Consider the following 25,619-nt stretch of genomic DNA (forward strand, 5'->3'; position numbering starts at 1 on the left):
AAACAATTTTATAAAAAGAAAATGTAAAATATGACCAACTGCACCATAAATTATGTGATGTAATAAAATGTTACAAAAGTAAAAATACATGCAAAATGCTAAAGCAAGATATATATATATATATATACATATATAAACAACAGTCACCATCATTTACAAAGATTAAAACACTTTGCAATACATGTATTTACAAAGTTAACAAATACTTCATAAATACCTGTAAAAACAAATGTACCAAGGTAAAATGAACTGTAGAAAAGGCTCATTCAAATAATGAGAGAATAAAATGTGTTTAGTTGTTTCAGGGGCATACATAAAAGGAAAGTGTCATGAACGGAACAAAGGGCAGGACGCAAAATGGACGACTCCAATTCAAATGGTCAGTTTCAAAAGAGAGGTTTAAGAAACGGGCAGAGGTCGGTACACAGGCGGGCAATCCGAAAAGGCAACAGTAACATAAAAAACGTGAGGCAAAAAGGCAAGGTCAATAATAGGAACAGGGTCTCGTCTTACTATGAGTCGGTGACGTGGAAACGAGGTACAACGAACTGGCGACCAGAAAGAATGAGACACGAGGTTAAATGCATGGTGTAATTAGGGTGAACGAGGCACAGGTGGTGAAGATGCTCTCAGGAGCAGGTGTGCACGAGACAGGGGGAAGACAACAACCGGAACACACACCCATGACAGAAAGTTAGAATTCATGCTCAGTATTGTTGCTTGGCAACCGCCCTAAAAATGAAAAACAACACCTGTCTTTCTTTCTTGCTGTTTGTCCACCCTATTCTCTGCAGCCACGGGAGAACTATATAGAAATACTCCAATGAAATACTATGGAGAAAAAAATAGGCCACCTCGTTAGGTACCCTCCACCTGCATGATCTCATGACACTCATTGCAAGAGCTGCATCAAAGCATCTACCTTTATAACAACGAGAGAATGCAACTGCAGTAGAAATAGTTTGTGAATGCTGAAGAGAAATGCTGTAGAATTACAGTGTTTCTCAATTGCTAAAAGACAAAAACCTATTGTTTGAACCAAATCCTCCGTGCCCTGAACCCACTTATGAACTGGTCACTCTTTTGGCAGACCCTTAAGCAATTTTCACCTGCTTAGAAACAGCTTGGAAACATATTTTCACACACTAAAACACATTTTGCACTCTGATGCCCTCGTGTTGCTTAATGGTAAGCACAGGGAGTAAAAGTGAAACTCAAATCAAGCACAGGTATCGCAACTTAAACGCAGCAACTCAAAATTGATCACACTTCTGGCTGATGATGTGAAGAAACCAATATTAGCCAGTTCAGTGGGCACTTGTCGTTGAAGTTTCACTTTGGACGCTATACACACAGAAAGATGTTTCAATGCATCAAGTTCCCATTATACTTGTAGGCCTAGTACATTTTAATTTATTTTTTACTACAAGTGCTATATAGGCGGCACGGTGGACGACTGGTCGGAGCGTCCTTTCCTCCCACATCCCAAAAACATGCATTAATTGGAGACTCTAAATTGCCCGTAGGCATGACTGTGAGTGCGAATGGTTGTTTGTTCGTATGTGCCCTGCGATTGGCTGGCAACCAGTTCAGGGTGTACCCCGCCTCCTGCCCCAAGACAGCTGGGATAGGCTCCAGCACTCCCGCGACCCGAGTGAGGAGAAGCGGCTCAGAAAATGGATGGATGGATGGATAATTTTAATGGGGAATGCCGATTTGAGATACAAATGTTTTTGGTTGAAAGTGTAGTCATGGAACAAATTAAACTTGTATCTCAAGGCACCACATTACACTATTTTATTTATTTGAAAAGTGCACAAATTAAGCTCTGTGTTTGTGCACTTTTTTTACAATGATAATTAAAAATTCGAAATAAATGATATTTACCAATGTTAATGTACTATTAACATAAATATAGTTACATAGTTTAGCACATCTGACGTCAAGAGTTCAAATCCGGCCTCTTGTTTGCATCTTCTCCCTTTGACGTACGTTCTAAAAACATGTATGGAATGGTTAATTCAAGACTCTGAATTGTCCGTAGGTTTGAATGTGAGGCCGAATGGCCGTTAGTCAATATGTGCCCTCAGACCCCCGACCCTCGTGAGGATAAGCGGTTCCGAAAAATGGATGGCTGGTTGATTGTTTCCTGCTTCCCTCGCAGCAGCAACCAGTGCAACCGGTGCTCTACTGCCACCTAGTGAAAGAGTTGAATTTCCCCCCCCCCCCCCAGCCCCCCGCCCCCCGCCCCCCCCTTCCAGGGCAGTATCCTCACTTCACTGATGAAGACCAGCAAAAAGCTCTATCCCTAAAGAATATACGATACATGAGATTAAGTGGCATTTTCACACCTAAATATACTATTAAAAGAATAATTACATCCTCAAACGAGGACATATTGACAAAGTGGTGATATTGAAGAAGAAAAAAAGATCATTGAGGCCTTTAATATGACATATGACTCGATGTGGTTTGCTGCAAATAGATTTTTTTTTTATCTTGTTACTGGAGAACTTTGACAACCCTGACATTTACAGCCCAAAAATGTATTTTTTAGTAAATGTGGCATCATGTAAGGGTATTTTTAAAAGATAATTAAAAGATCTGGTAAGATCTCATCGAGGCCTTTCATATGACATGTGACTCGATGTGGTTTCCTGTTTTTTTTTAACCTTGTTTTGATGAAGTGGGTTTTCTGCGGGTATTCCGGCTTCCTCTTACATATCCAAACACTGCATGTTAGGTTCACTGAAGACTCTCAGTTGTCCGTAGGTGTGAATTGCCCTGCAATTGGCTGGCAACTAGTTCAGGGTTTAACGCCACCCTTTCCCCCAAAGTCATACTGGGGTATATTGACATAATAAGCTCTTGTCAAGCCCTCTAATATGATCTAAGACTTGATATGGTTTACTGCAAATTAAATTTTTGAGTTTAATCAGCAGTGGAGTAGTATGGTTAGATTTCTTTCTAGTTTTTTTTTGTCAGTGTGTTACCATATAAGGGTATATTTGATCAAATATGTACAGATATGAAACACTCATCAGGCCCTCTAATATGAGGTATGACTTGATGTGGTTTGCTGCAAATTTATTTTTGACATTGGTAGAAATTAATGAGCTGCAACACTTGAAACTATGAAAAACTACAACACCAAATAACTTTTTTTTTTCTGAAAATCAAGTGAGTTTGTGCTGATTTTTTGATCATGCCAGGCAAAAAACAAATACATAGCAGCATACTATGCCTCCTTGGGCAACATAAAAGAAAATCCTGTTTTAATACATTGTACAAATGTGCACAGTGCTTTTAGTGGAAATTGATATTTATAATAATCGTGAAAACAACAACCAGAGCGAGACACTCAGGCGAAGTTTTTCTTGAGGAAATTGATGAGTCCGTTGGTAGACGCGTCATGAGAGTGCACCTCGGTGGCATCCTGCAGCTCGGGCTCAATCTTCTTTGCCAGCTGCTTGCCAAGTTCCACTCTAGCAACGAAAAGCATATCATTCGTAATCAATTATAGTCGTAGTAATAATACAATAATCAACTTTGAAAATGTAAGAGTGGAATAATTAGGCGAAGAGTGTCTCACCCCCACTGGTCAAAGCTGTTAATCTCCCACATCAAACCCTGGATGAAGATCTTGTGCTCATACATGGCTGAAATTAACAAACAGGGAATCATTTAAAAAATAATAATAATAATAAAATCCCCACTTCTGACACCAGAGGACCCCTCTTCTGACACAGATGTCACAGATGTCAGAAGATTCTAATCTCATGTATTATTCCTATATTGTTGTATGTTTGCAGCATGGACGGATCCCACTTCTGACACCATTTTGGTGAGTGACCCTAGCTTTCTCAAGAAATGTGTTCTATACTCACATTTTCTGCACGTGTATATTATAATTGTGGAGCCCTTTGTTTGCTGTCATAAAAAAGTAATACAAATAATAATAATAATGCTCGGTTTTGTGTTTGTGGCATTGACGGATTCCACATCTGACAGCAATTTGGTGAGCAGCCCTATCCAACGTGAGAAATGTGCATTCCAAACCACAATATGTTTATTGTTATTTATGTGACTGCAGTATGCATTGCAATGGCCGACTGAGCGTCACCAATTTGATAAGCGGCCCTAACTGACTGCCAAAGCGAGCAGTCTGAAAATTATTATTATAAATTATTATTATTACTATTTGGAACCACTCAATAACAGTAGTCGTAACAACCAGAAATAATAACCCGCTTCTGACACAATCAACATCATGGCTTTTCTCACCTATGAGAGCACCAAGCGTGTAAGGGCTCAGTTTCTTGAAGATGATGGAGTTGGTGGGCCTGTTTCCTTGGAACACCTTGGTAAGAAACACACATTGAAGTACAACCCAATTCCAATGAAGTTGGGACATTGTGTTAAAAATAAATAAAAACAGAATACAATGATTTGCAAATCATGTTCAACCTATATTTAATTGAATACACGACAAAGACAAGATATTCAATGTTCAAACTGCTAAACTTTATTATTGTTAGCAAATAATCATTAACTTCGAATTTTATGGCTGCAACACGTTCCAAAAAAGCTTGTACAGGGTCATGTTTACCACAAGTGTTACATCACCTGTTCTTTTAACAACATTCAATAAACGTTTGGGAACTGAGGATACTTAATTGTTGAAGCTTTGTAGGTGGAATTCTTTCCCATTCTTGCTTGATGTACAGCTTCAGCTGTTCAACAGTCCGGGGTCTCTGTTGTCGTATTTTACGCTTCATAATGCGCCACACATTTCCAATGGGAGACAGGTCTGGACTGCAGGCAGGCCAGTCTAGTACCCGCACTCTTTTACAATGAAGTCACGCTGTTGTAACACGTGCAGAATGTGGTTTGGCATTGTCTTGCTGAAATAAGCAGGGGCGTCCATGAAAAAGACGTTTCTTGGATGGCAGCATATGTTTCTCCAAAACCAGTATGTACCTTTCAGCATTAATGGTGCCTTCACAGATGTGTGAGTTACCCATGCCTGTGGACTCGTCGGACCACAGAACACTTTTCCACTTTTCATCAGTCCATCTTTGATGAGCTCAGGCACAGAGAAGCCGGCTGCGTTTCTGGGTGTTGTTGATAAATGGCTTTTGCTTTGCATAGTAGAGTTTCAAGTTGCACTTACGGATGTAGCGCCGAACTGTATTTACTGACATTGGTTTTCTGAAGTGTTCCTGAGCCCATGTGGGGATATCCTTTACACATTGATGTCGGTTTTTGATGCAGTGCCGCCTAAGGGATCGAAGGTCACGAGCATTCAATGTTGGTTTTCGGCCTTGCCGCTTACATGCAGTGATTTCTCCAGATTCTCTGAACCTTTTGATGATATTTTGGACCGTAGATGATGAAATCCCTAAATTCCTTGCAATTGTACGTTGAGGAACATTGTCCTTCAACTGTTCGACTATTTTCTCACGCACTTGTTCACAAAGAGGTGAACCTCGCCCCATCTTTGCTTGTGAATGACTGAGCAATTCAGGGAAGCTCCTTTTATACCTAATCATGGCAGCCACCTGTTGCCAATTAGCCTGTTCACCTGTGGGATCTTCCAAACAGGTGTTTGATGAGCTCAACTTTCTCAGTCTATTTTGGCACCTGTCCCAGCTTTTTTGGGATGTGTTGCAGCCATAAAATTCTCAGTTCATGATTATTTGCTAAAAACAATCAAGTTAATCAGTTTTAATGTTAAATATCTTGTCTTTGTAGTGTATTCAATTAAATATAGGTTGAACATGATTTTCAAGTCATTGTATTCTGTTTTTATTTATGCTTAACACATCGTCCCAACTTCATTGGAATTGGGGTTGTACATAACAATAAGTATGACGTGAGATATAAGCGTGTGTGTGTTGTTGCGACCCACTTTGTGCGGGAGAATCTTCTCCAGAGCCTCCCCAGTCAGCCCGCTGGCCTCCAACTCCTTTCGGGCCTCCTCGGTGGTCTTTCCCCTCATGAGAGCCTCCGTCTGGGCCAGGAAGTTGGCCACTAGAATCTGCAAATCCACAGTCTTATTTTATACACATTCAACAGTCATGTATTATAATTATGCCGCAAATTGTTCACTTTTACAAAGACTACAACGTGTAGTTGCAACATGGACGGATCCCACTTCTGACCCCAATTTGCCAAGCGGCCTCTTTTTGATTAGAGAAATGTGCGTTCGAAGAAGAATACTTATTTTGAGGTTGGAGTTTGCATTTAAATAGGTCCTGGATCGAAATTTCTGACACCAACTGTGAGAGAGCCGCTATCTGATTGGAGAAATGTGCATTATAGCAACAAAATATTTATAGTGTGGTCGAAGTATACAATACAATGTTTGACGGATCCCACTTCGGAGACCGAAGAGGTTTGGTGAGTGTTCCTATCTGACTAGAAATGTACATTGCAGCATTAATGTGTATTGTTGTTGTTGGAGTTTGGATTGCAATGGCTGACGGATCCCATTTCAGACACCATGAGTTGTTGTTGGAAAATATTGCTCAATTTTGTGTTTGTGACATGGACAGATCCTATTTCTGATACCAATTTGGTGAGCATCCACTATCTGACTGCATTGTGTTCCAACAAGACTATGTATATTGTTGTGGTTGTAGTGTGCATTGCAAAAGTCAACTGATCCCACTTCTGACACGATCAGTTGATGCTGGCGCATGTCCACTTGCCTTGTGGTGTAGATTGTCCCTGACGGGGTGCTGCGACTGTGCCGGGATGAGGAAGTCGGACGGCACCATGCGCGTTCCTGAGTTACAAACACAAATGATTGGACTCAATCATTGCAATGACACCCGAGTGGTCTTACTGAGCAGTGCGTTCACGTGAAGGCACCTTGATGGATAAGCTGGTAGAAGGCGTGCTGCCCATTGGTGCCAGGCTCGCCCCACACAATGGGTCCGGTGTGATAATTTACACGTGCGCCATGTTTGGTGACGTACTTCCCATTGGACTCCATATCGCCCTGCATGAAAGAAACACTTATCAGTAGGAGGGGTGGAAGTCATCAAATGATCATTAAAGTCAGCTGTGTGTGTCATAAACCCATATTTGGCACTTCCTGTTATTTTTTTTTCCCGAGGGGGAAACCTTTACTGAATGGATGTGTCCAGTGTGTAATCAAAACACGGCATCTAATAATACATTCACTGCCACTGACTGCTTTAGAAGTCAAATATTCATGTTAACTGGGAGGGCTGGCAATGAATGAGTTAAGAGCGTTGTGTCAGAATTGAGGATGCCTCCAGCTTGTTAAAATAGTTGGACAATTTGTCATCACTGCTTCAAATAATTTGCTGCCTCGTTCTTGTCAGAACGTACACTCGTGCAGTGAGATAGGGGGCTGTGCAAATAGGTGTCAGAAGTGGGATCAGCCACACACAAAACTGAGCGTTATGATATTTGTAAAAGCAAACAAGTTGTTTCATAATTTAAAAATATGCTGCCTCATTCTTGTTAGAATCCACACTTCTGCAGCCAGATGGCGCAGCTAGCCAAACTGGTGTCAGAAGTGGCATCAGTCAGACACCAATTTGGTGAATGACAAAGGAGAGAAATATGCTTTGGAACAAGAATGTTTATTGTGGATTTACTATAGTTTGCAGTTCAATGGCTGACGGACCCCACTTCTAACACCAATGTGTTTATTATTGGAAGACATGCATACTGTCCCCTCCAAATGTATTGGAACGACAAGGTCAATGCCTTTGTTTTTATTCTATCCTGAATATCTTTGGGTTTCAGATCAAAATATGAATATGAGACAAAAGTTCAGAAGTCCAGCTTTTATTTCATGGTATTTACATCTAGATGCATTACTCAGCACAAAGAACCTTTTGAAGCCACCCACTTTTCAAATGAGCAAAAGTATTGGAACATGTGACTGATGGGTGTTTCTAGTTGCTCAGGTGTTGCCTTTTAGATTGATTGCTTAAACATTAGATAGTGCTTGTCTTTGGCTTTGGGTTTCACCTGTGAAAACTGCATTTGCTGGGAAGCAAACTTGACGACCAGAGAGCTTTTTATGAGAGAAAAGCAAACCATCTTGAAGCTGAGAGAAGAGGGAAAATCAATCAAAGCTATTGCACTTTGGGAATAGCCAATACAACAATTTGGAATATGCTGAAAAGGGAAGAAACTACTGGTGTACTGAGCAACAGACATCAAACAAGTCGGCCAAGGGTGTCAACAGCAGTTGATGACAGAAATATTGTGAGAACTGTGGAAAAACACCCAAAGACAACAGTCAGTACCAATCTCTACAGGGCAGGGGTGAAGGTATCACAATCAACTGTTCGAAGAAGACTTCGAGAGAAGAAATATACAGGCAATACCACAAGAAGCAAACCAATCATCAGCAAGAAGAATCGGAAGGCCAGATTGGAGTTTGGAAAGAAGTACAGAGATGAGCCACAACATTTTTGGAACAAAGTTTTATGGACTGATGAGACCAAGATTAACCTCTACCAAAGTAATGGAAAGGCCAAAGTATGGAGGAAGAAAGGATCTGCTTCTGATCCAAAACACACAAGCTCATCTGTGAAGCATGATGGAAGTAATGCCATGGCTTGGGCTTGCTTCAGGAAAGGGCTCACTAGTCTTTATTGACGAAGTAACTTATGATGGTAGCAGCAGAATGAATTCTGAAGTCTACAAAACCATTTCGTCTGGCAGTTAACCGAAAAATGCATCCAAACTAATCGAGAGAAGCTTCATCATGCAACAAAACAATGACCCAAAACACACTGCCAACACAACAAAGGACTTCATCAGGAGGAAAAAAGTGGAAGGTCTTAGACTAGCAAAGTCAATCACTGTACCTTAACCCAATAGAGCATGCATTGTATTTCCTGAAGAGAAGACTGAAGGGAGAAACCCCCAGAAAAAAACCCAGGAACTGATAGAGGCTGCAGTAAAGGCCTGTAAAAGCATTTCAAATGAAAAATGCAACAGTCTGGTGAAGTCAATGGGTGATGCAGTTATTCCAAGTAAGGGTTATGCCACCAAATATCAAATGTTATTCACTTGAAGTTAATTTAATAATGTCTGTTCCAACAGTTTTGCTCACTTGAAAAGTGGGTGGCTTCTCTGTCCTGAGTTGTTTAAGACATCTAGATGTAAATACCATGAAATAAAAGCTGGATTTCTGAACTGTCTTCAGTATACAACAGAAACAAAGGAAATGACCTTGCCCTTCCAATACCTTTTGGGGTGACTGTATTGTGGTGATTTGAAATATGAAAATATTGTTTTATAATCTTATTTTTTGGAATAGATTGAGTCTCTGGACTCTCTCCGTCCTTTCGCTGCAATTTTCAATGGAAACAGAAAAGCAAGCGTTGTTCAAAAAAAATAAAACAAGGAAATAATTGTACCCCACAAATTCTGTTTTAATTTAAACTTAGCAAATGACAATGATTCATTTTTTTAAGCAATGAAGTCAACCTGCTGGAAGTAGGCGGCAAAGCGGTGCATGTACTGGTCGTAGGGCAGCATGGCGTGAGTCTCCGTGTGGAAGAAGTTGATGTACCAGATGCCCAGCAGAGCCAGCAGCACCGGAGCGTTTTTATCCAGGGGAGCTGTGCGGAAGTGCTTGTCCTGCAGAGGGGAAATTGTGCAGGTGTACCTGATGTTAAGAGTGTTTTTTTTCTCCTTCATGTTCTCTGCACGTAACCTGGACCTCCGGGATGACCTACCATCCAATGGGCGCCTGCCAGGAGCTTCTCAAAGTTTTCAAAGCCTAATGAAAAGAAAAACATTTGACATCGTCAAAACAAGAGCATGCCACTCTCTGTTCTTGTGATCACAGTTGCAAAAAATGGCTTCCAGAATTCATCCTTTATTGGGCACTCATCAGAATTCCAAATAATAATTAATAATAAATAATAAAGCTAAATAATTAAATAATGAAGAATTATTGTAACGCATTGCAAGAATTAATGATTGCATAATATAATACTTTTCTTTCATTAAAATTCGTTTTTTAAATTCATGTATTATAGCTAATACATTTATTTTAATATAAATTATTATTTTGAAATGTTATTTTTGTAGTTGTGCAATATAATTTATAGTATAATAAGTATTTGAATGTATAAAACATGTTCATTTATTATTATTTTATCATGGGTATTATACACGCACACACACACACATATATACATATATATAAATTTCATGGTATAAATTATTTTGAATATACAGCAGTGTGTGTATGTATAATATACACATCTTATATTTCTATAATACAATCCTAATATTTTTCTTTACATATAAAATATTGTATGATAAAATAATAATCAAATACGAGAAAATAATTATAGTTGAAAGATTATATAATAATGAGGCTAAAATTATAATAAAAATAATTATTACACCCTGAACTGGTCAGCAGTCAGTCGCAGGGCACATATAGACACGGACACCCATTCGCACTCACATTCACACTGTCACTGATTGGGAACTGCACCCACGCTGCCTTGCACCAAAGTCAGGCAAGTGTACAACTACACCATCAGTAACAATAATGACTATTATGACTGTAAAATAATATTTTTTTACGATTGCTACTTATTTTATAATTGTTAATAGTATTTATACTATCATATAGTTTAAGACTTACCTTTCATTATACAGTATGTGATTATAAATTTGAGAGTTTTATTGTGTTTTATGTGTAACATTTATCTTATTTAGTGGCTGAGGGGGAAAAAAATCATAATGTTAAAATGGTTCCTTGCCCAGTAACGGCCACATAATAACTTTTGAAGTACGTACCAATGTGCAAGGCAATAGCCATTCCAATTGCTGACCACAAGGAGAAACGCCCTCCAACCCACTGAAAGGATAAAACATATCACTAAAAAATGCATTTAAATTCAAATCAAAAGAGATAGCCAAAACGTGTCATGGTGACATAAAGGCCATATTGTGGCCGCCGCACTTAAAATAGCAACTAAAGGCAGTCCTGTGACCTTTATCTATGGGCCAGCCTGTACAGTAACCTCTGCAAGGGAGAAGGTCACCACCAATAATAACAACTGAGGGGGAGGCACAAGGGGAGGGCCTCTGATTACTCGGCAGCTGCGGGCCGGGCCCCAGCACCGTCTTGGTCAAACAGTTTTGCTTAAATATAGCCGCGATACGGAAAGAGCACTCACGTCCCAGAACTCAAACATGTTCTCTGTGTCGATGCCGAAGTCCTTCACTTTGGGCTGGAAGATACAAGGGTGGCAATTAGATGGGTGGGTGGGTGGATGGATGGATGGATGGATGGATGGATGGATGGATGGATAGATAGATAGATAGATAGATAGATAGATAGATAGATAGATAGATAGATAGATAGATAGATAGATAGATAGATAGATAGATAGATAGATAGATAGATAGATAGATAGATTTGGGTGTGTAGATTTGGGTGACTTACGCCATTGGTGGACAGAGCGACAAAGTGTTTGGCCACAGCACTTTTCTATGGAAAAATTACAAAGTCGTTAATGGTTGTTTTTTTTAGCCAACATGAGATGGATGCAAGGCTGCCGCCTAAGCCCACACTCACGTACGTCTTTAGCGTGCTCCAGGAACCATGCTTTGGCCGACTCGGCGTTGGTGATGGTCTCCTGGGTGGTGAAGGTCTGACAAAAATCACCAAGGGGAAGACAAAACTACCATTAAATGGAAAACGCGTATGTACATAGTAGGTGTGTGTGGAAGCCTCTAAATTGTCTGTGATGTGAAGAAGCATGATTAATTGAAGGCCATTTATAGTCTTTGATGTTTACACAAAACGTCGTCGTCTCTGAATTGTCTTTGCTATAATTTTTTTTTTTTAAAAACTACATTCGGTGACTTGAAGACTAAATTGTATTTCATGTTTATGAAAACAAATTTTAGTTCATGGAGGACTCCAAATGTCTTAGGTTGATACGAAAACATTTACTTTGAGTGCATCGAGGGCTCTAATTAGTCTTTGGTATATTACAAAAAACTTACTTTAGGTAAATCAAAGGCTTCATCCTCAATGTTCCCAGAAATATTTTAGTTTCATTGAAGACCCCAAATTTTCTTTGATTTTTTAAAATGAAAATAATCATGTTAGGGTAATTATAAGCGGAACAGAAAATGGATGGATGGATGGATAATTGAATACTCCAACTTGTTTTTGATGTTTATCGAAACACCTTAGTTTTATCAACGGCTCTGACATGTCTTCGATGTTTACGAAAAAAGCATACGTTAGGTTCATTGACGACTCCACCTTGTCGTCGATGTTTTGTAAATACTTACTTTAGGATCATCAAAGGATCTAATTTGTATTCGATGTTTACCAAAAATACACATACTATGGGTCCATAGAAGACTCCAAATTGTCTCTTGCGTTTTACGATGTTTACAAAATGTTAGGCTTGTTGATGACACTTAATTGTATCCAATGTTTATAAAAACTCGTTAGGTTCATCAAAGACTTCATGTTTTTGATGCGTTACAAAAACATGCCAAACTTTCTCTGATGGTTACACTAAATTGTCTTTGATGTTTTACAAAAACAGGTTGCAAACCCCCCCGTTGGATCCCTACAGCACCTTGGAGGCAATGATGAAGAGGGTGGTCTCGGCGTTGAGCTGCGCTAGCGTCTTGGCGATGTGCGTCCCGTCAATGTTGGACACAAACCACACGGCAGGCCCGTCCTTAGAGTACGGTTTCAGGGCCTCGGTCACCATCAGGGGCCCCTGCCGTTCGACAGATCACGTTAAATGTTAAGTACGCACACTACTACCTGTGGGGTATTCGGCTTTTGGCTGAAATTACAGGATTATCCTAAATTGTACTCAAACCTTTGCAGGTTTTTTGACCTCTTCTAAACTTTCGAATGCATGTTCAGCTGTTCAATGTTTCAATACTTCTTCTACTTACACAACTTTCTGTCCTCTAACAAGGAGCTGAACATCAAAATTCATAACACGTTTTTTGATCCACGAACTGACCAATTGATTTCCTGCTTTTGTTCATTTTGAATAGTCCTCTTCCTCATGCTGATCACATTTTGACATCATCAGACCAAGATGACACCTAATGAATGATCAACATTGCAACCAGTTCAGGGTGTACCCCGCCTCCTGATCGATGATAGCTGGGATAGGCTGCGGCACGCCCGCGACCGCAGTGAGGAGAAGCGGCCCAGAAAATGGATGGATGGATGGATTACCTCGCCATTGTGAGTCTTCAAACAGGATGTTTTCAGAGGGTAGTGGACACTGACCTTAGTGTGTCACAGAACTTAGCGATACAGAGGCTGGAAGACTCAAAGAAAGGCATTGAAGTAGACGTTATGGTCATTTCTGTTTGTGCACGTGAGCTGAAGAAATAAAGTATCTGACTCAGACACGTGTCTCTAAGAATATTTATTATCTTAGTCGTCAGAGAGAAAACAAGTCGAAAAGGAATGCATTCCTGTCTCCTTCATTTCCGACTCGCATCATAACAGTCTGTGTATACCTTGACTTGAGAGAGGGAAGGCCCCTCCCAAATACCAAATACCGAGCAGAGCACTACCAGATTACTCTCAGAAACCAAACAAGGCAACTCACTAAGCACCTTGCTATCTTGAAGTTTTGAAGAGCATGGGCGACAGATTTAGTGTCTGCATACTTCCCTCGTCTGCTGCCCCCAAGATGAGGGAGGAGTTGCTCTTATTACGTTTCGAAGGAAAGACGTTTACAAAGCTTTCGTTCATGGTTTGCTTTTAACAATTTTACGTTTACAACTTCCTTGGAAATTTTTACGGCTCAACCTGTTGTGAACTTTGCCGTTAGCTCCCTGTTTGAGAACAGTAAGTTGTAGAAAAAGGATTGCATGAGACATTTATCAGTCAGACACATCCATTCAAAAGTTTAGAGAAGTTCAAATTAAGTTGACCTGCAAATGTTAAAGTGCATTTTATGGTCATCCTGAAATTTCACCCGAAAGAAGAATATCTAATACTTTTTGTGAGTAGTAAATGTTAAAAGGTTTACTCACAAGATCCGATCCTCCTATCCCAATATTAACGACGTCTGTGATGCTCTTCTCCGTGTAGCCCTTCCACTGACCGCTACGAACCCTCTGCAGGAAAAACACACAGTGAACCAGATGTGACTTCAATTTTTTTTCTTTACATGGTATTTTCTATGACATTTTACTCACATGACAGAAGTTCTTCATCTTGTCCAGAACCTTATTAATATCTGGCATTACATCTTTGCCATCCACCATAATGGGAGTGTTGGAGCGGTTTCGCAGAGCCACGTGGAGTACAGCGCGACCCTAAAGCGCAGTCACACATTTATACATCAAACCAGAATTCACAAGTGACTTTTTTACATTTCAGCTTCTTCTGCAGATGTTCAATAGGGTTTAGATCAGGGCTTTTCACAATCGTTCCATGTTTTGGCTGTTTGTAGCTGTGTGTTTTGGGTCCTTATCCTGTTGGCGGATCAATGACGTACAGCTGAGACCAAGCTTTGTGACACTGGGCAAGGCAATGCATTTCACTCCAGAACGTCTTGGCAGTCTTGGGAATTATTTGTAGCCTGCACAGATTTGAGATACCGTGTGGTGGATGCTGTACAATACAGTGGCCCTATTTCTGCAGCCGTAAAAAAAAAGGGATCACGAGACTTGCCAAATAGCTCCAGATTGCCTTAATATTTGACATTTCATTGTACCCTGCGTAACTGAATAGTCACGCGTTTAAGGGTGGAAAATGCCATTTTTACAGGCAGTGTGAAAGGGGCTTGTGACTACACCGCCATGGGCGACAAAACCCATCTTGTTGTATGCATTAGCCCTGCAGAAAGTCTGCTCAAGTCAGGAAGATGATGACATCATGAACACTGAGCACCTCAGTGAAATTGATCTTGTCTCCGGTGAACATGGTCTCTCTGGCCGCTTCCATGCCTCTCGACTTGGCCTGCCGAAGACAAACCACACGGTGCATTTAAGGTCACCGCAAATGTTGGGATTTCCAAAGTACAACAACCTACCAGGTCAACCAGCATCTTCATGACTTCTTCGGTGATGAGGTTCTTGGAGTAGTCCAGCAGGACGTCTCCATCGTCGGTCTGCAGTGTGAGGCTGCACAAACCACAGGTGGGACTAAGTCACATACAGTCTGTGCATGTCACAAGTAAGTTTCAAGTCTTAGTTTTCAAGTGTCAAGCAAGTCCTAAGTTACTGTGGCAAAAATCAAGCAAGTCATTTGAGTCACCACTGAATTTCAAGCAAGACGAGTCAAGTCATTACTTGACTGGCAAGTCATAAGTCATACAGTGCAGTCTCGCTCAGATACAACATACCTTATTCTGAGTTACAAGTCATCACTTGGTCATTTTTTTTGCCTTGCGTCGCAAACCAGAATTTCAGATATGCGCTAGCTTCAGATACGAGTAAAGTGAAATTAAAAAAAAAAATGGCACAATTAAGCTACTGTCACGCCCTCGCATGTGGGCAAGGAGACCCACTGTCGCCGAAGCCCTGTCAGCCATTAATTGAAAGGGACAAACAGTTAAACACACGAATACAAAATGAAAACACTTGCAAGGAGCTGCTGTCAGCCACAACTCCAGCTACTTATTCATTCACTAGGCCATGCAACTTAAAGGCACACATCCAACATGCAGCTACTACAATAAGTACAGTAATTGCATTTTATAAAACTATTCTCCTCTCATGTTTTTGTACAACACATTAAAAACACAAAAATGGTGGTGCTTTTTGGGGGGCTGGAACCAATTAGTGGCGTTTCGATTCATTTCAAAGGGAAATATTTATTTGAAGTATGAGGAAATTGAGCTTAGTCACCAAACAAATTAAACTTGTAAGTTAAGGTACCATTGTAAACGTATGTTTAAGGAAAAATTTTATTAGTTTTTTTACTGCTGTAACACCTCTCTTATCTTATATTTGCACATTAGCCATTTTGCACTTTGCATCTGTACTTGTGTTAGTTAGCTGTTTTAACACATCACAAATCCAGTCACTTGAATACCAAGTCAAAGTCATGTTGAGGCTTTCATTAGTTTTGGGCAAGCAAGACCCAAGTTCTAAAATTAGCAACTTAAGTCTGACTCAGGCCAAGTCATGTGACTTGAGTCCCCCACCTGTGACACAAGCGCAACATGATGAAGCGCAAGAACCCGCTTTATTAGGAAGGCCTCCCACCTGAATTTGTGGAACCTCTCCTTGTCGCCGTCAAACATGTGCCTCATGTTGAGGTTCAAGGCGTGGGCCGTGTACCATTGCTGCAGCCGCTGGAAGACGGGGTCCTGTGTGAGTCCCATGTTGTGGAGTCCGGAGGTGGGCTGAGTGGGGCAGAGGGGGTGAGCGCAAAAGCTTTTTGAAGGTCCACCAGGGCCCCTCCTACTCTTACTATATTCAGGGTTGGCGCATGCATTTCACACCTCCTCCCCCCTGGGTGTCATCCAGGGTTTGTGTGTTTGGCACAGGTGGCAAGAGTACTGTACTCACACTCTGTACTGAAGTGGAAGTACAGATTAAAAATTTTTTTTTTTTTAAAAACACTCTGGTAAAGTAGACATACTCATTCAACTATTTTAGTAAAGTAGGAGTCAAAAAGTAAAAACAGTACAAAAGTGAACAATAATTCATACTGTCAATTATACTGTATACAATACCCATTTTGATAACATGATGAAATTTAAAGAAAACAAAATCACCGGACACAACTTTGCTCCAAGCTAAATTTTGCCAGGATAATTAAGACTGAACTAAAGAACATTTCCCGTGTGAGCAAAACAAAACATAGTCAAAAATGTTAATTTAGCCAATGCCAACAACCGAAAAAAAAATACACCTTAACTGTATGTGTTATTTCATATTTGATGAAGGATTTCCAGGAGTTGGTCGTTTTTAGGCTGGTACAAGCCACAACACATTTGCCATGAATCATTCTTGTATGAAACGAGTTTCTTAAATAAGGCCATAGATGGGGAATATCTTGCATTTCTGAATCTCGTTTGCGTCATCATTTTTAATGCTTTCATGTGCCTCCATCTCTTTGCTGTCCATGTTCTTCCGACTTAAAAGTCAATGAGATTTCAATCAATCAATATATCAAAAAGTATAACAAAGCAAAGAGTAGAAAGTACAGACAATTTGAAATCGTTTCCCCCCCCCGTTTCAGTGCGTATGAGTTAAGTTAAATATATATTTAAATTATATTCCATTCTATCTATGTTCTAACTGAAAGTATTCAGGTGAGGGGCCGAATGAGGCCTTGCTGGTGGGATTTGTGGAGCAGCTCGCCCCCTACCGACCGTTCGGCCGCCAAACAACGTGAACTTGGTGCAACAGTCTTGATCCAACGTTAGAGGGCGAGAAAGACACAGTCTTTGTGACGACCCGTTCTTTTAAGTGATGATTCCTTTTCGCTGCCTCTGTTTTAGTCTATTACCTAACTTTGGCTCTAATTATGATTAAATAGGACATAATGATTGATTGATTGATCGGGCTTAAACGAAACAGCGAAGTGTAATTTATTCACAGTACCATTTAGGCTTTTTTATTTTATTGTGAAACATTTACCGAAAGTATTTCCTTTTTTTTTTTAAACGACACGCTACAGTCACAGACATGAAATTCGCTGTCTGCGCTATTTATTGTTGAAACCTTCGCCGGAAGTGTTGGCGTTTATGACGTCGAGCTTGACTGGCTCGTCACTCAGACAGACAGGAGGTTCGCTGTCAAAGAGGGTGGATGCCCGAGTTGAGCCGAGCTGGTAAGCGATGCGCCTCATTCCCTTACTACCGTAACATTTGCCTTCCATTTTATCACGTTTCCCCCGTGTGTATTGCAGCGAACTGGCGTTTGTGGAGCTTTTGCGCTTCCGTAACGCTCTTCGGTTGTGTCGCAGAGAGGCTAGCTCTGGCGAGCTAACGTTAGCCCCGCGAAGCTATGTCGCGAAATGCACAGAGTACACATGAAACATCCGTGCGCCCATTATCGGACGCCTCCCCCCTCCCCCCAATTGACAACTTCTATGCACTTACTTCTCCGTGACCGGCTTCTGGTGAGTTACGACACGCTTGGTGTGGAGCCAAAACAGTCCATTTGAACATATTTGTCTCTGTTCTGATCGAAACCACCCACTTTGGGCTGAAGAGGGGAGGAGCGACTCCGTGTTGGTTATTTATTTATTTATTTATTTATTTATTTTGCACGCCATCAAAGTTGCTTCGGGGGAACTCGTCGTCTTGACAACGGCTTGCTGCGCTTGACGAATGAAGTTAAAAGCGGGTTAATAATCGATTATTAGTAAGACCCAGCTCCACGGTTAGCCACTCGTGTGTCCCGATAATGGACCTGGCCAAGTGCGGACTTGTATACACGGGACTTTAATACAAGTTAACACACTTGTGTTTGATGTTAGCTTGCGGCTACCTAACTAATAGTGTTTGAGTTAATTTAATTAACAAATGGCGTTCTCTTTGCAACACGTGTATGTATGTGTGTGTGTAAGTTTTGTAACGACACAAAAGGTGGCTGTCTTGTCACTAGTTTTATTATTATTATTAATATTAATAGGTGGGACGTTGTGCTCCCGCCGCCGGGAGTTTCGGTGAAACCGGCGAGCAGACGATTCCTGCCAAATAGTGATCCCACCTGTTTTAAAACAGTCGCCCAATACAAGATGGACACGGGCGCTCTATAATGACGCTTCCCATCCCATACCGTAGTGAGCCGCCATCAAGAACAACCGAATGGAAATGCACGTCTGTGAGTTGTAAACACAACGCTTGGCCACCTGAAGATGAAATATGCCATGAGCGCATGTGGAATGTGTTTCCTGTTTGGCTCTTTTGGAGACAGCGGATGAGAGAGAGTGAAAATATGTAGCTGCTCAAATCCTAACACTGTAAAGACTCTCAATGTTTCACTAGTGCTGTAAAGGAGATATTATGCATTTCCCCTCAGAATTTAAAACAGTCTCCCGGTGTCTTGATAACACATCTGTTGCATGCTTTTGCAAAATACCGAAAGGGTCAAGGAATTGCAGTACATTTTACACACAGCTTGTTGAAATGAGCCTGTTTCAGGGAGTGGCCCTGTCATTCCCGTTTATTGAGCCAAGGCACCAATTTTACATATGGGCAGTGAACTCCTTGATATTCACGGTTTGGCATTCACAGACTTTTTTTGTAAGATATCCTCTGCTACATAATGAAATATTTTTTTTTTTTTCTCGAGCTTAGGCCAAAGCAAGAACAGCATTGCCACCTGGTGGCATCTATGGGCAATTACAAACCTTTTCAGGAAGTGCGTCAATTTCATCGCAGGGCTCTCGACTAACTTTTTGCACTGGTGCACCAGCATAATTGTTAGCTGTATCACATTCACCACCATTGTCTTACCGGGTCATATTTATATTAAAAAAAAAAAAAAGGGGCAGTATTGACTAGTAAATGAATAATTAACAATCTGGTCAACAAAGTTCTTTATTTGAAGCACAATTCCACAAGACTGGTACCTTACTGAAAAATGTTGGTGCTTAAACTAAGTGCATTTATGCCACTGAAAACACACACACGGCCAATCTCTGATTGGTTGAGAGATCAAGATGGGTTTCATGTGCGTCTGCTTTCAAAGTCGCAGAGATGGGTTTTTTTCCTTCCTCAAATGGTTGGGCGTACGCGTGCACGCTCTTATTTTTCTTTTAGGTGCATTATTCCGAAATTAGGGCGCATGTGTCGACCGAATTAGTCGCAACCTAGAGCACTGAGATGGGTGACCAAAGATAAATTTGAAGTTAATGAATAATATTTTTCAGACTAATGCTACGTTCACACTGCAGAGCATGATTCCCAATTCAGATTTTTTTTTTGTTGAATCCAAGCTTTCACATTACTAAAAACAAATGCGGCTTCTACTGTGGTCCGAATGCGTCCGAGACGTCACTCGCATGAGCACACACCAGGACTTAACATTGCGCATGCGCACAAACACGAGTCGCTGTGTTGTGTGATGTGGCCCCTAGCGTAGGTCTCGTCATGACGAACTTGAGGTAATTTCAAGAATTTTGTGCAACCGGAGCCAACATTTTCTTACACTTACCAGTTATAAAGCAGCTACTTTTCCCGTCTGTTTTCTGCTCCGTCGTCTGCCGTTGTCAGTTTGTGGCGTGTCTGTTTTGTTGAACCATTGTGACGTTTGTCGCCATCTGATGACGTACACGTCGGATGCGCGCCCCGTGTGCGTCCATACTGGTCTCGCGTCGCATACATATCCGATCTATATCCACATATGAAGAGGCCTGGGTTAGATATGAAAAAAATTTGAATTATATTGTTCACGTTGACATGAGAAAATCAGATTCAAGTCACATTGGGCAAAAAAATTGGAAATTGACCTGCAGTGTGAACATTGCCTAAGTGAGTTAAATTGTTACTTTCCCCTCACATGTCTGATAGTTGGGAATCACTGCTATGTACTGTTGGACCAATGGTGTGTGTAGATTTAGTTACCATGACAACCGGCAGGGGGAGGAGCTACGGGACTCGACAGGCAAGCAAGCATCGTCAACTTGTGGAAGCACAGAGCCCAGAGTGTGGGCAATATAGCGAGCCCCACACTCCCCTGCCGTGTTCACATCTTAACCGAGCAATCAAGTATGTGCCATTTTATCAGAGGCTTGCGCTAATCTTTGCAGCTAACAAAACGGAGTGCAGCTCTGCCGACCTTTTTGGCTTTGACATGATAAGCATGGGTGTTGGTCGGATGTGGGTGTTTATGCATGATAGTGCCTCTGCATGAAAGTCTTTCATACAATTAAGTCCTTGAAAGTGGCTCTGGATCTTCACTTAGCTAACCAGGTTATGGGTGGAGAAACTCTGCAGGCGGGTATTATGTAAATTTGGAAGTGCTGAAGGCTTGACTTACAGACACTTTGAGAATTTTACTTGGTTGTGTATAATTTCACACTTGAATAGTGGGGAGCACTACAGAGACCCACCTATTTGTGTACTTTTGGACATAATATGGAAAATTGGCCCATCCAGTGTGAACCTATGCAAATATACATCTTTTCTGTGCCAATTTCTGAAAATGTGTCAATGAGCGAGCCATTCTAGACTTTTTATATATTATCAAAGTATTACAGTACAGCATTACAATTACAATTGCAATATTACTAGAAAGTCATTTCTTTTTCTGCTAATGTATATTTTCTTACAAAGTTTTTCATCATTTTGATAAACCAATGTTCCCTAAATAAATGTGAAATATGAGTTGTATTATTAGTTTTAAAAAAAAAAAGTGCAATATTGTTACATTATAACACAAAAGGTCTTAAATGAATGTTTGGCATTGTAAAGTTATTAATTTTGCAAGAATATTCAGTAATAAATAAATAGTAAAATCAATAAATAAAATCACAATATTATGAAAAAGGTGGCGATGTCACAAGTGAAAGTTGTAATTTTTAAAAGGTGAATATCAATATTCCTATAGGAATGTAAACACAAGACATTTTAAGAAGGGAAACCATTAGAATAAACTCACAATATAATGACACTAAAATCACTGTTAAGAGGAAAAATTTTGTATTTTTTTCTACAAAGGCTTGTAATATGAGAAAAATCTATACATTTTTAACGAGTAAATGTAAACACAACAGTCTTGAGATGAGCAAATTGAAATTGTTGTGACGAAACATGGACTATTTAATTGTTCCCCCACACAAAATAGTGTTTTTTGCATGCTGTTACTCTTCCGCACAAATATGCTGAAGATCGTCAGTGGTATTAGTTTTTAATTCCTGCCTCGGTGAGCTTCATTCACTCTTGTCCTTTTGTCAGCTTTTTTGCTCATCTCCCCATTAAAAGCGGGGCCTCACCATTTGTTGACATCTGCCACAGCTGTGTCGCCCTGGAAATACACGCTTTGCTCGGCAAAATTCCTGTCTGGCATTCAGTCCATTCTCTTCCCGACCGACGGGCTGATTCAGCGCTGTGCTCGCAGTCCCGCTGCTTTTTCTCTCTGCGGTTGAACACGTGACCCTGCGGAGATGCCGCATCCGTGTGCAGTAAGGTGACCAATTAGTCACGAGCTCATTGTTTGCGCTGGAGAGGCCGCCGCACTGTGTCATGTGTTGTGGACCAGAGTATGGATGTTGTAATCCAACTTTTATCACTTCCGATCCGATACATAACTCGTTTTTCACAGTTTGAAGAATATATGCCAGAGTGTTGTAATTGCCTGTTTGTCTGTGTTTATACAGTGTTTGTGTGCCAGTATTCATTATTTTGAGAGATAAGTGCCGCGGGTTTGATGCTAAGTTTCATTAGCTCGTCAATGTTTTTTTTCATTCATTGTGTGTTGCCTTTGGGCTAGCGATTTTTGTGAACAAAAAAAACGAATACAGAAACTAACTCTGTATTTGAACATTTAATAGGTATAGTTCTTTTGTTATGTGTGTTTAGTTTTACAGTGAACTTCAACTGGAGTGCCAATAAACGACTAAGCAAGCAACATTCACTTTTACTCCTTGCTGTTATGGTAGCATCTTAGCAACATGGTGTTGTGATCACATGGGCTCAGCATGCCATCCGAGCGCTGCTGGATAGAAGTACTGGAGCGTTGCATGGAATGGACCGCTTTTCAAATCGGAGATTTTCGATCCAGTCTGATCCAAGCCGATAGTCGTTTTTTTGCTGATATCAGACCGATTTCCGATCTCATAGATCGGAAAAGGACACCCCTACACCTGAGTGATGTTTGCTTCCTCCCTCTGCACATTATTTGCTGCGGCATCTCCCAACAGGCAAGGCGGGGGGAAGGGTCCGCTTGGCCCCGGGGCCATGATATTATTAGAGCCAAAGAATTCCAGCATTTGCAGCTGATGATCTCTGCTTACACAGTCCAGTTGAGGATGGCGGTTTCATGGATGTTTTGCCTTTTATTTTTGCTTAATGCAGGATGGGGTTACTACAAAGTATTAGTGAAAATGAGAAAAGAAAAACTAACAGTACAAATTTGAACCGAACGGCAAAAAAAATATAAAATAAATTTAGTTATGAGAATAAAGTCACAATATTATAAAAGAAAAAAAAAACAGAAAAAAAAGTGAATTATTTTTTTTAATTGGGGGGACCTCAATTTCTTTTCAATTAGTTTTTTTTGGGGGGTGGGGGATGGGGGTGAAAGCAACCCTGAAAATGCTTAATGGCGATATATACATGATTATTCAAGAATTGTTTGGGGTTAAAATGTATATATTTCTTTCAATGCAATGGTAATGTGGTCCCTATCCCCCACAAATACCGGGGTCCACTGTATTTGTTTAAAATACTTTTGCTAATTTTAATGGTCATACTGGGGGAAAAAGTACATATTGTAGATACAAGTAGTTATGTTGAAAAGTGCAAAATATAAAAAAACGAGAAAAAGGTTGCATGAACAAGAATAAAGTCGCAAAGGTGGAAAAAAAAGAAGTATATTTCAGAGAAAAACTTGCAATATCATGAGTAATAGCTCTATTTTCTTAAAAGAAAAACAATTGCAATATGAGGAAAAAGCTGTATATTCAGATTTTTTTTGCAATATTAGGAGAATACGTGCATGCCTGCTGCATGTGTGTGTGATATAGTTCTGTGTGGCGGGGAACTAAAAATGTACTTAGCAGCAGTCTGTAAGTTGAGGCATTCTCATTAGTAAGATACATTTAATGCAAAATGTAAGTAAGTTTGGCAATATTATGAGAAAAAAGCCATATTACAAAAAAATATATATATATATTTTCAATGAGTGAAAGCCGAAATTCACAAAATAATCTAACCGCAACAGTCTCACATGAAACTGTTCATAGTGACGATGGGACAAAGCTGACTATTTCAGTTTGTCATACTTATACTAAAGTTTAACTCTGTATTATCCTTAGTGATTTTCATTTTTACGCAGGTATTGTTATATTACAACTTTATTCACCTAAAATCTATTCACAGGACAGTTACTTTTTTACTTGTAATAGCTAAACATTAGTTTTGTAGAGTTCAGATTTTTCACACAATTATTTTTCTTGCTGTAGTAAAACTTTATTCGTATTGACTTTAAAGTCACAATTACAGCAACTCACATTTTGTGTAGCCTAAAATGAGTTACTTAAATATTACATTTACAGTGGTACAAAAAAATATTTAGTCAGCCACCAATTGTGCAAGTTCTCCCACTTAAAAAGATGAGAGAGGCCTATAACTTTCATCATAGGTTACAGAAACCCAGAAAATCTAATTGTCTGATTTTTAAAGAATGTATGAGCCAATTATGGTGGAAAATAAGTATTTGGTCACCTACAAACAAGCAAGATTTCTGGGTCTCACAGACCTGTAACTTCTTTAAGAGGCTCCTCTGTCCTCCAGTCATTAGCTGTATTAATGGCACCTGTTTGAACGCGTTATCAGTATAAAAGACACCTGTCCACTACCTCAAACAATCACACTCCAAACTCCACTATGGCCAAGACCAAAGAGCTGTCAAAGGACACCAGAAACAAAATTGTAGACCTGCACCATGCTGGGAAGACTCAATCTGCAATAGGTAAGCAGCTTGGTGTGAAGAAATCAACTGTGGGAGCAATTGTTAGAACATGGAAGACATACAAGACCACTCATAATCTCCCTCGATCTGGGGCTCCATGCAAGATCTCACCCCGTGGGGTCAAAATTATCACAATAACTGTGAGCAAAGTTCCCAGAACCACACGGGGGGACCCTAGTGAATGACCTGAAGAGAGCTGGGACCAAAGTAGCAAAGGCTACCATCAGTACCGCACTATGCTGCCAGGGACTCAAATCCTGCAGTGCCAGATGTGTCCCCCTACTTAAGCCAGTACATGTCCAGGCCTGTCTGAAGTTTGCTAGAGCGCATTTGGAGGATCCAGAAGAGGATTGGCAGAATGTCATATGGTCAGATGAAACCAAAATAGAACTTTTTGGTAAAAACTCAACTTGCTGTATTTGGAGGAGAGAGAATGCTGAGTTGCATCCAAAGAACACCATACCAAATGTGAAGCATTGGGGTGGAGACATCATGCCTTGGGGCTGTTTTTCTGCAAAGGTACCAGGAACACTTAGCGATGTAAAGGAAAGAATGAATGGGGCCATGTATCGTGAGATTTTGAGCAAAAACCTTCTTCCATCAGCAAGGACATTGAAGATGAAACATGGCTGGGTCTTTCAGCATGATGATGCCAAACACACCGCCTGGGCAACTAAGGAGTGGCTTAATAAAAAGCATTTCAAGGTCCTGGAGTGGCCTAGCCAGTCTCCAGATCTCATCCCCATAGAAAATCTTTGGAGGGTGTTGAAAGTCTGTGTTGCCCAGCGACAGCCCCAAAACATCATTGCTCTCGTGGAGATCTGCATGGAGGATTGGGCTAAAATACCAGCAACAGTGTGTGAAAACCTTGTGAAGACTTACAGAAAATGGAGAGAGAGAGAGAGGGGGAGGCAGATTGTCTATTCACTAAAGTAAAAGACAGACCTGTTTGTCGTGTGTGGAGCAATGTGGTTGTAACAAAGAATATA

The 25,619-nt window shown here is 40.5% G+C and overlaps 2 protein-coding genes across 4 annotated transcripts in view; one reads left to right on the plus strand and one right to left on the minus strand.

Moving 5' to 3' along the window:
• Positions 1-3,240: 3,240 nt before the first annotated feature.
• On the minus strand, positions 3,241-22,041 carry gpib (glucose-6-phosphate isomerase b). Of its 3 annotated transcripts, none has more exons than XM_061669330.1 (20): positions 21,932-22,041; positions 20,152-20,328; positions 16,243-16,382; positions 15,066-15,156; positions 14,924-14,992; positions 14,227-14,346; positions 14,062-14,145; positions 12,627-12,773; positions 11,607-11,678; positions 11,471-11,515; positions 11,202-11,255; positions 10,819-10,879; positions 9,738-9,781; positions 9,487-9,639; positions 6,877-7,006; positions 6,714-6,790; positions 5,912-6,040; positions 4,285-4,360; positions 3,593-3,659; positions 3,241-3,485 (listed from the first exon to the last, which is right to left on the minus strand). In XM_061669330.1, the coding sequence occupies exons 3-20, from the start codon at positions 16,359-16,361 to the stop codon at positions 3,362-3,364; spliced, it is 1,662 nt and encodes a 553-aa protein (XP_061525314.1). In that variant the 5' UTR covers positions 16,362-16,382; positions 20,152-20,328; positions 21,932-22,041; the 3' UTR covers positions 3,241-3,361. The 3 variants fall into 3 exon arrangements, with proteins under 3 accessions (XP_061525314.1, XP_061525324.1, XP_061525306.1); XM_061669340.1 differs by having other exon boundaries at positions 20,152-20,350; positions 21,932-22,037; XM_061669322.1 differs by lacking the exons at positions 20,152-20,328; positions 21,932-22,041 and adding an exon at positions 18,090-18,215.
• Positions 17,721-25,619, plus strand: part of LOC133397892 (granule associated Rac and RHOG effector protein 1-like) — a 68,990-nt gene continuing 61,091 nt past the window's right edge. Inside the window, exon 1 of the mRNA XM_061669309.1 lies at positions 17,721-17,818. The gene's annotated coding sequence lies outside the window, so the exon portion shown is untranslated. The remainder of the gene's footprint in view (positions 17,819-25,619) is intronic.

This window comes from Phycodurus eques, chromosome 2, assembly GCF_024500275.1.
Source record: "Phycodurus eques isolate BA_2022a chromosome 2, UOR_Pequ_1.1, whole genome shotgun sequence".
Taxonomy (NCBI): Eukaryota; Metazoa; Chordata; class Actinopteri; order Syngnathiformes; family Syngnathidae; genus Phycodurus; species Phycodurus eques.